Genomic DNA, 12,667 nt, shown 5'->3' on the forward strand with positions numbered 1-12,667 from the left:
ACAAGACACCCTTAGCTTGGAAATAGGCAGAGGGCCAGGAGGGGATCTGCCCTGCTTCTCGCATCCCTGCGGACTCGCTTCCCTTTAGCTTTTCAACTCCTGGAGGTAGCCATAAACTCCAGAGGGGCTCCGGGTCGGGGGCTGGTTGGAGAAATTCCCTTCCAGATTCTCCTCACACTTCTTCCCAAAGCTCACGTTTGGGGGTGACACCCTCCAGGTGGCCCGGTCGCGGAGTAGCGCCGCTTGGTTAAGTTTCTACAAGCCAAACCCAGTCCCCACTTGCCGACTCCCCGCCCCGGGTCTCCAGCTGCACGCGAGGAGCTGCGGCTGCTCTGGCAAACGGGTCGCTGCTGCTTTAAGAGCCGCCTCCCCCTCTCCTCCCTTTGACAATGGTCTGAACCGAGCTCTGCTTCCCAAAGCAAAATTTGTAATATGCCATTTTTCCGATGGACGCTTCTCCTTTTGGCTGCTGACGGAGCCGCGGGAAGATGCCGAGCTGCTGCCACGCCAGCCTGCCGGGGCACGTTCCGGGAGAACGCCGGGGCACCCGAGTGTCTAAGCTGCTTTTCTCCTCCCGTTGCTAGGGAAATGGTCCAGGAGTGCCGGCTGTGAGCCTCCTCTCTCGTCAAGCCTGAGACTGCGGTTGTCATTGCTCAACTGAAGAAGCGGGACCCGAAATTACAAGACATTAGGTACAGAGGCTGTGCTTGAGTTACCTGGTTTCCCATCTGCTTTATTTTTTTACCCCTTCCCCCTCCCCACTCCTGGCCCCACCCCGCCCCCAGGGAAGATGAGATGCAAATTCCCTCCTGGTCAATTAGTGTTCCTTACCTTTTGCTTTCCACCCCCACCCTCTCCCTTCTCCTATTTCCTCTACCTTGGCTGTCTCTTGTTGGGCAGGATGGACAATTTTGGTGTGCAAATTATGAAGTCAACTTCTTCAGGGTGGTGGGGGGGTGTGGCTGAGAGAGAACTGTCCAGCCAGCCTTATGGGGGTGTGCTGGCTCTTTGGCCAGCTGTAAATGCACTAGGGTGAAGAAAGTGCAAAATGCTGGCATTAAAAATATAATAATATTTCCCGAGGACAGGGGACTTCAAAGAGTTAAATAGGAGGAGGAATATTCATGTAGTGTAATCAGACAATGGCTAAGATTTCTTTCACCGAATTATTCCTTGTGGATTAAGTGAGGTGGAGATAGGTAGGTTCTAAAGACTAAATCTTTGCAGAAGAAACTGACTACAGAGAATAATTAGATTTTTGTCTCCAGTAGGCTCTAAATCCTAATTATCTGTTTGAATAAAGTGAGTCATTGACAGGAAAAAAAAAAAAGCTTTTGTAGCACTGTCATATCTGGATACATACTGTTTGAATAGCATATATTGCTAAGAAACACTCTGGATCTTGAAAACCCTTGGGTAATGACTCCAGTGGGCATTCAAAAGTTTTATTTTGAAATCAGAGATTTAGAAGACAGTCAAGGTTATGTGCTAAGAATAAGGGAGTTGGTTTTCCTGGTATAAAATTGTTCAAGCTAAATTTCAGCACTGAGATAATTAAAACAGCTATTTTTCTTTTTTTTAACAAAAAAAATAAACAATGTCTCTAACTAGCCCTTGAAACCTTCAGTAATTAAATGACCAGGGCATCAACACCTAGAAGAGTATAACATAATTCATGTATCAGTTGATTTGGGGAAGTGAATGATGAAAAGGCAAATATCAAAGCAAATTGTTAGTATGCTCTCTCTAGTTTATTAGGAATTATGTCATACAATGAAGTTTTCAATATTGAAAATGATTCTAAAAGTTAAAAGTGGCAATATGAGGATGAAATAGAAGATAAGTTGAATGACCATAGCCTTCTGTACTATGCAAGTTACACTGAATACAGATTTTTAATTGCTTTTAACACCTAAAATGTACACTTAATAAGTTATAGTACATTTCAAAAAATATACAACTATTTTGTAATTTATATTAGATGTAATATCAGTTTTATTGCAAGAAACTCAGCTAGCTCATGAAAGTTGCCTTGTTTTTTGTAGACAAATGTTTTCCTTCTAATTTTGATGAAAAGACTTTAGATTTACTCATGCGGGTTGACTGTGAGGGAAAAAGAGCATCTACCATGTGTTCATCTTATTTTCTAAGTAACTTTTGAATTGGATTTGAAAAGTCTAGAGCACCCACTGGAATTAAACCTTTAGGCATAGAAGCAGAATAAATCATAAAGGTAAAATGTTCTTTTTGCAAAGGTTAATGTTGGCCATTTTATAATAGGAATAAATAGTTGAATCTGCAATAGTTCTTTATAATTTTACTATGTGTTTTCAGTCAGGTATCCTATTGGAACTATGGGCTTGTTTTTTAAAAATGCCTACATTATTATTCCTACTTTACAGAAAAGAAAACTGAAGTTTGGAGACTTGGAGTGAACTGCTCTGGCTCACATGCCCTGGGAATTGAATTGAATCAAGTTCTTTTGAGTGTAAATTTAATGGGCTTTCTAAATCCCTTAGCTGCTTCTCATCATAGCATCTTCCAACTATGTCAAAGACCAACTTTTATATTTATTGATCAAAGAGCCTAAAGTTTCTGAATGTCTAATGTCTCCTGATGATGATGGTTGTCAGAACTAGAGTAGCGTATTCAGAAGAAAGCTGTAGCTGAGGTAATTGCTGCAGTTAAGTTTTTCCTCATAATTTAAAGTTATTATGAGTGATTTAGAGTAGAGGTTGGCTCAGAGCTTTCTTTCAGGAAGGACACGTTTAGAACACAACTTTGAAAATGTCCAACCAACCTTAAACTGAAACCCTGTAAGTGTTTTGGCACTGACTGTCACTGAGCTACCATTTCCTCACCCAGTATTTTGTTTTAACCTTAAATGTCAGTAGAAACACATTGGCTCTTGATAATGATTCCTGAGAATGATACAGCTGTTCAGTGTTGTGGATTTTATGCATGGCATGTGAACCAACTACTTTAAATATTCAAATATATTAGAGCTTTTTTTGGTTTGTTTTCCAATTTCGTTTTAATTAATGTAAAGAAATTTATAACAGAAAAGAGTCTCATTTTTCCCACCTTTGTGCTATTGTTTGAATGAAATTCAGGTTGAGAAAAATAAAAAATAATTTATTTGCAACCATTAAGTTGTTAACAATATTAGCAAATGCATGAGTGTGATTGAGTGTGTACATGTGTGTTTTTAAATATTCATACATCCTATTTGAATCGCTTAGTTTATGGTGAAAAAGAAATTGAACAAGTCAAGTTCTTGCCTTCAGGGAGTCCAGTGTTTTGAATGATGAGCAGTAATTCAAAGCATTACTTTGAATTGTTCTAAAATTTACCCCTGCCTTAATCCTTCTGTATAGGCTGTCAGTCACAGAATACTTCCTTTTATCTTTTTAAAAGTTTCTCCTAGTTTTCAGTGGGCCTTGACCAAATAATTCACAGATAATTGAATTTCTCTATTCAATAACTCAATTTATATGAAGAATTACATAAAAAGTAATTAACTATTGAACTATTAAATCTTGACATTTTATTTGAAAATATCACCAGAAATATTTTCCCCAAGGACAGGATTATGTAGACAGAAAAATAAATTGACCTTGTATTATAAAACCAAAGAATGCTGCAGGATCAACAGCCAAACCAGCCTTTCTCCACATCAGACTTTTGCAAAACCAAGCCCTCTAATTAATAGCTTCTGGCTTCAGTACAATGGAAACTGAGATGGATTTGATGTTTTCTTAAACATAAGAAAGAAAAGAGTAAATGAGATAATTTCTGATTTTTAAAATGCTACACAACAGGTCAATGTTACATCTTAATGTCTGTGTTTTCAATTTTAAGTAAATTAATTTTAAAATATTCTGAAGAGTCCATTTATTTTATGACTAGCTGCTTCTGATTAGCAGTTAGGATGTAAACTTTCTACATTAGCTAATGTAATTTATGGCATCTGTTTTGTGGAATATTTGAAAGAGTGTTAGTTTGTATGGTTTGGATGGAAAGCAGACAAAGTAATTTGCAGGAAACAAAAGAATAAGAATAATTAGTAGCATAATAATCTAAACAAATTTATGCATTTCAGTCTATATCCTAAAGCGTGTGTCTAATTCAGTCAGCATCACTTATCTCTGTGTAGAATATTGTAGGAATTCAGGAAGAGAGCTTGTAATAATAAAATGGGAGTTGTAAAGTCAAGAAGCTTTAAAATAGTTGTATGAAAAAAACTTGATAAAATTAAAAAGTAAAAGCTGATTTTTACATAAATGAATACCCAATTATTTTCAGATCTTCTAAATGAAAGAATGAACATCAATTCATTCATTTATTTAAGTAACACAAACATCATTTCCTTCCTACCTGTTAAATGTCAGCCACTATCCTTGCTTTTAACAATGTAATAACAAATAAGGGTAAGATGGAGGTATTAGCTATAAGTGATTTGTAAATTTGAATGGGAAGAAAGGTGATCAATTAATAAGTGTTGTGTGACATCTTATTATAAATTGAATGAGGTGGGGTAAATCATTAAAAAAAAAAACCAAACTTTGAGAAGTAAATGAAATCAAGCCGTGTTTTTGTAGGTAGGAGATATGTAGATTGTCATGCAAAGAGAGAGCATGTTAGTTTGAGGAAGTCAGTGAATCATATTTCACTGAGGTCAGATGTTTAGTATGGTAGGATTTGGGGCAGTGAGGAGAGAAGAAAGGCTGATGAGCTGCAAAGAGCTGGGTGAGCTGAGGGTCAAGTGGGTTTATTGGAAATCTTGTTTTACTAAGATTTCTCTCCCCTTTAATTTCTTTAAGCAATGATGTGTGAAGTGATGCCCACGATTAATGAGGACACCCCAATGAGCCAAAGGGGTTCCCAAAGCAGTGGCTCGGACTCAGACTCCCATTTTGAGCAGCTGATGGTGAATATGCTGGATGAAAGGGATCGTCTTCTAGACACCCTTCGGGAAACCCAAGAAAGCCTCTCACTTGCCCAGCAAAGACTGCAGGATGTCATCTATGACAGAGATTCGCTCCAGAGACAGCTCAATTCAGCCCTACCACAGGTATGCCTCCTGGGAGCTTCTGTCCTTCCTACTGCAGCTGAAAATGTGATAAGATATAATAAGCTTTGCTTTATTTCCATTCTGATAATTATTTTTTCCCTTAGTAGAGATGATATGCAAATTTTGGTGAGAAAAATTTAAGAAGAGATAATTAGTTCACATGCAACTTTGCCTCAAACAAAACAGTGGCACTTTGGTGGTAGGAGATTTGAAGCATGAGTCCCTATCTGGTGTTTCTCTTGAAATTTTATCTGTTTTTTGGTGGAGGTAGAAGATCACCTGTTGATCAGCTTTTAATTACCAGAGTGTGAGAATAGTTTTCTCTTTCTTGCTTTTTAAATACTATTATGATATTTGGGCTTCCCTAGTGGCTCAGCTGGTAAAAAAAAAAAAAAAATTCAGCTGCAATTAAGGAGACCCTGGTTTGATTCCTGGGCTGGGAAGATCCCTGGAGAAGGGATAGGCTATCCACTCCAATATTCTCGGGCTTCCCTGGTGGCTCTGATCGTGGGAGATCTGGGTTTGATCCCTGGTTGGGAGGATTCCCCTGGAGGAGGTCATGGCAACCCACTCTAGTATTCTTGCCTGGAGAATCCCCATGGACAGAGGAGCCTGGGGGCTACAGTCCATGGGGTCACAAAGAGTTGGACACAACTGAGCGACTTAGCACAGGTGACATTTGGAAAGATGTATTTTACATTTTCAGTTTTGTGGTCTGTCTTTGGATATGATAGTGCTTGTTTTCCAATAGTTTTTATTTGTCTTTCTTTAGAAAAGGTTAATACTGCTTAAAAGTATTGAATTTATTGATGTATTACCCTCCCTTGGAAAAAACATTTCAACCAGTTTCTTTAAAAAAGAAAAGTATTTTGGAAATAGGAGAATAGGTAAAAGTTCAGCTTTATTCTCACAAACTTAAAACTGTTAGATTTTAACAATTTTATTTATAAGTAAATATTTAGAAAATAATTATTTTATGTAATAACATGTTATATGCATTATGTATATGTATTGTAATATTATTATATGTAGTAATATAAAATAACTTATTTTACTATATTATTGTCATATACTTATTTTACAGAAAAAGATATTTTAAGGATTTTCAGCTAATTTATGTACAAATTTAATAATTAGTCAGTTCTCTTATTTAAGAATAGCATATTTTAGGTATGAGAAGCATCATAGAATATGAACTAAGTTTTTAATAATCACCCCTCAATAAATGATATTTTTCTTTTAAAACAAGTTTGATTCGCCCTTTACTTAAAAGACAGTACAGCAAATGCTGAAGAGTTGATCTTTCTCCATAAATTTATATCTTGTAGGTAATATCTTTTCATAAATACTGAAAATTACATAATCAATGTTGATAAAATTCTAAACCAGCCATACAATAAACGTGTAGTATGATGTTGAGATATTTATGACTTTCAGAATAAAAAGGATCACCTAGATTGCTCTGTCACATTCCCATTAGGTAATTCCATAATTCCTGTCCCAGTTCTTTTCATTTTCAGTCTGCTTTGTGTTGAAATGCAATAATACTTCCAATAACTCTGACCTGTTGACTTACACTAACTTGTTTGCACAGAATGTATTGTATTGGTTCATTTCAAAGGACAACTGTCATACCTTCACCAAAAATTATATTTTTCAAACTAGACATTTCAGTGCTTACAACTGTTCTTCATACAGTCATTTCTAGAATGATTATCATCATGCTTACTCACCTCTAAAATTATCTGAGTTTGTTAATGCTGTTGTTAAAATATGGTCTTATAACCAATCACACTATTCATTACCTTCTGTGATGAGCATAGAATAGGGCAATCATTTCTCTTTCTGGAATAGAGTGTTTCATTAAGAATCCTAGAATTGTATTATATTATTATTTGGGGGGCAAGTGCAACATAATTTTATTATGTATTAGAATGGCAAAAAACTGAAGTTTATAATTGAGTTGCAAAAACGCCATGTGTTTTTCCCACACTCTTCTTAGAAGTTGACTCTTTGGTCGTAAGTATAGGACTATACAGGTACCCGTCCTAAAGTTATCTTTTTATATTTTATTTAAGCTTGATGCTATCAATTTGTGATCCTAACGCTATTAAGATGATTCTAAGAATAATTTGGGTCTTACATTTTTTTTTTCTCTATCATGGTGACATGATTGAGACATGGGTGAATCTTTTATAAAGATGTAAAAATAAAATATTAATGCTAGAACAAGGTATTCAGGAGGGAAAGGAGAAAACTGAAAATTTTTAGTATATAACTATATTGTGTAGGTAAACCTCTTTTGAATGGTATAGGAATGAAAATATTTTAATTATAGCATTCAGGTATGTTGAAAATCTGTATTATATCATCAGAATTTGAAAGTGAAAGTCGCTCAGTTGTGTCTGACTTTTTGCTAATTGGATTCTCCAGGCCAGAATACTGGAGTGGGTAGCCATTCCCTTCTCCAGGGGATCTTCCCAATCCAGGGATCGGACCCAGGTCTCCCACATTGCAGGTGGATTCTTTATTGTCTGAGCCACACCTAAATTTAAAATTTTTGACTTTTAATTATACTGGTACACAATCTCTTATCCAAGCCCATTGTGTTTGAAAGTTCAGAATTTTCCTAATTTATATTGCATGTATTGTGCAACTTAAACTATGATCTCCTCTAGCCAGATTCTAGGAAACACTATATAATTACACACTTCATATTTCTGAAGAAATATGAGAAATTCCTACTGTGTGAAAAACATTAAGACTATAAATGGCCTCATACTTACAAATAAATGTCAGTTTTCAGAGTGTTTGAGTCTTGGAATTATAGATTAGGGATTAGGAGCCTGTACATTTAATGGGTATAGTTCTAGTCTCTTTTATAAACACTTTGACACAGTTTTCAATATTTATTTGTATTTTACTATTAGAAATATTTAGTACCCTTAGCAATCCACAGGTCATTAAAGAGTGATGGTCCTGTCATTTGTTAAAGCAAATATTTAATAACCTAATCTACAACTTCAGGGATTTAAGTTTTCTGCAAGTAACAGAGGAATACAAAATTCTTCAATTGGCATTCTTGAACCTTTTAAAGTATTTTGTAAGCAATGTACCTGAACTGTTTGGTGGCACTACATTTGACATTCGCTTGGGAGAAGAAAATGACTCCCACAAATGTGAGTTTTTCAGTTCAGTTCAGTCACTCAGTCGTGTCTGACTCTTTGCGACCCCTTGGACTGCAGCACGCCAGGCCTTCCTGTCCATCACCAACTCCCAGGTTTATTCAAACTCCTGTCCATTGAGTCGGTGATGCCATCCAACCATCTCATCCTCTGTCATCCCCTTCCCCTCCTGCCTTCAATCTTTCCCAGCATCAGGGTCTTTTCAAATGAGTCAGCTCTTTGCATCAGGTGGCCAAAGTACTGGAGTTTCAGCTTCAACATCAGTCCTTCCAATGAACACCCAGGACTGACTCCTTTAGGGTGGACTAGTTGGATCTCCTTGCAGGCCAAGGGACTCTCAAGTCTTCTACAACACCACAATTCAAAAGCATCATTTCTTTGGCACTCAGCTTTCTTTATAGTTCAACTCTCACATCCATACACGACTACTGGAAGAACCATAGCTTTGACTAGACAGACCTTTGTTGAAAAAGTAATGTCTCTGCTTTTGAATATGCTCTCTAGGATGGTCATAAGTTTTCTTCGCATCTTTTAATTTCATGGCTGCAGTCACCATCTGCAGTGATTTTGGAGCCCCCAAAAATAAAAGTCTGACACTGTTTCCATATTTATTTGCCACAAAGTGATGAGACCAGATGTCATAATCTTAGTTTTCTGAATGTTGAGTTTTAAGCAAACTTTTTCACTCTCCTCTTTCACTTTCATTAAGAGGCTCTTTAGTTCTTCTTCGCTTTCTGCCATAAGGGTGGTGTCATCTGCATAGCTGAGGTTATTGACATTTCTCCCAGCAATCTTGATTCCAGCTTGTGCTTCATCCAGTCAAGCATTTCTCATGATGTACTCTGCATATAAGTTGAATAATTAGGGTGACAATAAACAGCCTTGACATACTCCTTTCCCGATCTGGAACCAGTCTGTTGTTCCATGTCCAGTTCTAACTGTTGCTTCCTGACCTGCATAAAAATTTCTCAGGAGGCAGGTCAGGCGGTCTGGTATTCCCATATCTTTAAGAATTTTCCAAAGTTTATTATGATCTACACAGTCAAAGGCTTTGCCATAGTCAACAGAGCAGAAATAGATGTTTTTCTGGAACTCTCTCACTTTTTTGATGATCCAATGAATGTTGGCAATTTGATCTCTGGTTACCTCTGCCTTTTCTAAATCCAGCTTGAATATATGGAAGTTCATAGTTCACGTACTGTTGAAGCCTGGCTTGGAGAATTTTGAGCATTACTTTGTTAGTGTGTGCTGCTGCTGCTAAGTCACTTCAGTCATGTCTGATTCTGTGCGACCCCATAGACAGCAGTCCACCAGGCTCTGCCATCCCTGGGATTCTCCAGGCAAGAACAATGGAGTGGGTTGCCATTTCCTTCTCCAATGCATGAAAGTGAAAAGTGAAAAGTGAAGTCGCTCAGTTGTGTCCGACTCTTTGAGACCTCATGGACTTTAGCCTACCAGACTCCTCCTCCATCCATGAGATTTTCCAGGCAAGAATACTGGAGTGGGTTGCCATTGCCTTCTCCATGCCAGTGTGTAAGATGAGTGCAATTGTGTGGTAGTTTGAGCACTCTTTGACATTGCCTTTCTTTGGAATTGGAATGAAAGCTGACCTTTTCCAGTCCTGTGGCCACTGCTGAGTTTTCCAAATTTGCTGGCATATTGAGTGGAGCACTTTCACAGCTTCATCTTTTAGGATTTGAAATAGCTCAACTGGAATTCCATCACTTCCACTAGCTTTGTTCACAGTGATGCTTCCTAAGGCCCACTTGACTTCACATTTCAGGAGGTCTGGCTCTAGGTGAGTGATCACACCATCGTGATTATCTGGGTCGTGAATTTCTTTTTTGTGCAGTTCTTCTGTGTATTCTTGCCACCTCTTCCTAATCTCTTCAGCTTCTGTTAGGTCCATACCATTTCTATCCTTTATTGTGTCCATCTTTGCATGAAATATTCCCTTGGTATTGTGAGTTTTTAGGCAGAAATAAAGTATGTACAATAAAAACTACAATAATGTAAAAATGAAATTTGTTTTAGGAAACATGGATAGAATTTCAAAGCTGAGTCAAATTTCATGACATATTATGTTTTCAATCACCTATACAATATTTTTTAGTTGATGATTTTGTGCTTTGAATTAGTCATTTTCTCTCCTATCATTTTTTAGGAACAAATGTAGTGGTGATTTTTACACTCCTAACCATGAAAATATTTTGTAGTCATATTGTTTTCTTTTTCATTATGTAATTAAAGATAACCGTGTTTAACAAGAATTGATAATTCCACATCATTCCACATTTTAGGCCTGATGTTTCTAAGCAATACACTGATGTCTAATGTACAGATCCATTTTAATGAGCCATAGAATCTGAGATTCAAGATGCCCAAACTCAGTTATCATCTGCCTCTCACTCAACCAAAGCTTCTCTAACTCTTCACCCAGACACTTGATAGTCCTCATAGCTGACTGCCCAAGAATAGCCCAAGAATACTGGAGTGGGTAGTCTATCCCTTCTCCAGTGGATCTTCCTGACCTAGAAGTCAAACCAGGGTCTCCTGCATTGCAGGCGGATTCTTTACCAACTGAGGTATCAGGGAAGCCCTTTTCCAGCATCGTATTTGGCATATATTGAGGGTCTTCTGTGTATTACTGAATGATTACATATGTTTGTAAACGGGATAGGAAAAAAAAAAAAGAACATAGTTTTTTCCCCCAGAGAACTTAGGAAATAGGTATAACATTAATAGATCAAAATTAATATAGTACCAGAAGATTACAGAGGTACTAAAAGTATTTGTACCACAACACTGATATGTAATAAACTATATAAAGTTTCATGTGGAAGATGACATTAGAGATATTTTTAAGAGAAAGTTAGAAGGGACTAGAGGATATTTTGTATCAGACAGTACAGTTATGCAGGGATGATCCTGCTGAAGGATATGTGGGGACTGAAATTCAGCCCGTGCTCTGCTCCAGGCTAGGCGAGGTGTTCCTAATTCCCATAAAGGAACCAGCTGGGCTAGCAGTATCCCTGATTAAAAAGAGAAGAGTAAATAGGGATTAAATAAGGAGAGTGACTCGGAGAAGGCAATGGCACCCCACTCCAGTACTCTTGCCTGGAAAATCCCATGGATTTTCCATGGGGTCGCTAGGAGTTGGACACGACTGAGCGACTTCACTTTATTTTTTCACTTTCATTCATTGGAGAAGGAAATGGCAACCACTCCAGTGTTCTTGCCTGGAGAATCCCAGGGGTGGGGGAGCCTGGTGGGCTGCCGTTGATGGGGTCGCACAGAATCAGACATGACTGAAGTGACTTAGCAGAAGCAGTAGCAGCAAGGAGAGTGACTGAGAGGTTTGTTGTTGAAGGGCTGTAGGGTAGGAGTGCATCTTCTGTATAGTGACAGTGGAGGATTCTAGCCTGTTCATATGTGTGGTGAAAGGTAAGGACGGACATTTGTATACAGAGTAATCAGTAGAAGCTTGAGTGAACTAGTGACATGATAAGGCAATAATGAAGGGATATTGTTCGGCCATTTTGATTCAGAATAGGTTATATAATACTTGTGTATCAGTTATCTATGGCTAAAATAATGCTATGTAACAAACAACATAAAACCTAATTATCATGCAATATAATAGGTTTAAGGAATTCAGCTGACCTTTACTGGGCTTCCCAGGTGGTGCTAATGGTAAAGAATCTGCCTGCCAATGCAGAAGATGTAAGAGACATGGGTTTGACTCATAGGTTGGGAAGATCCCCTGGAGGAGGATGGCACCCTACTTCAATATTTTGGCCAGGAGTATCCCATCTACAGAGAAGCCTGGTGGGTTACAGTCCATGGAGTTGCAAAGAGTTGGACAAGACTGAGTGCCTGAGCCTGACCTTGACTTGGATTGGTTAATCTTGGCTGGGCTTACTAGGCCACTTGTTGTCTGAAAGTTGACTCGGTTAACTGTATGTTAACTGGCTATTGTTTGATCTAGGATGGCCTTAGCTGGACCGACTTGGGCCCCTCAACTCTTAAGTTTGTATCTGATCCTTCAATGAGATAGTCTTTGCATGTTTTCATGGTGATGGCAAAAGAGTAAGGGCAAATAAAAAAAAAGCAAATACTTCCTATGCTTCTGCTTGGGTCATTTTTTTTTTTTTTTTGGTAATACTCCTTGGCCAAGCCAAGAGACAGAGTGGAAAGCAACATTACACGGCAAAATTACAAGGATGGATGAAACACAGTTACCATCGGTGTAACTAATCTACCACAAATAGATGTTAAAAGAGTCATTTGGGTCATTATTATGTTAGAAGAACTTATTGTGATAATGTAATCATTCTGATGAGGTGTGGGAATTTGAAATAGGACTGTGAACCTTGAAACTAAGAGAGACATGTCAATGTAGAGAATA

The 12,667-nt window shown here is 37.8% G+C and overlaps 1 protein-coding gene and 1 long non-coding RNA gene across 2 annotated transcripts in view; one reads left to right on the forward strand and one right to left on the reverse strand.

Annotated features, from left to right (window-relative positions):
* LOC129656127 (uncharacterized) overlaps window positions 1-12,667 on the reverse strand; it is a 184,530-nt gene that overhangs the window by 110,204 nt on the left and 61,659 nt on the right. The window lies entirely within an intron of this gene.
* The window catches only part of PPFIA2 (PTPRF interacting protein alpha 2), a 496,123-nt gene that overhangs the window by 189 nt on the left and 483,267 nt on the right, over window positions 1-12,667 (forward strand). The window contains exons 2-3 of the mRNA XM_055586841.1: window positions 585-692; window positions 4,824-5,074. Of these exons, the coding sequence (XP_055442816.1) occupies window positions 4,826-5,074 (249 nt within the window). The 5' untranslated portion in view covers window positions 585-692; window positions 4,824-4,825. The remainder of the gene's footprint in view (window positions 1-584; window positions 693-4,823; window positions 5,075-12,667) is intronic.

Source organism: Bubalus kerabau, chromosome 1 (genome assembly GCF_029407905.1).
Source record: "Bubalus kerabau isolate K-KA32 ecotype Philippines breed swamp buffalo chromosome 1, PCC_UOA_SB_1v2, whole genome shotgun sequence".
In the NCBI taxonomy this organism is placed as follows: domain Eukaryota; kingdom Metazoa; phylum Chordata; class Mammalia; order Artiodactyla; family Bovidae; genus Bubalus; species Bubalus kerabau.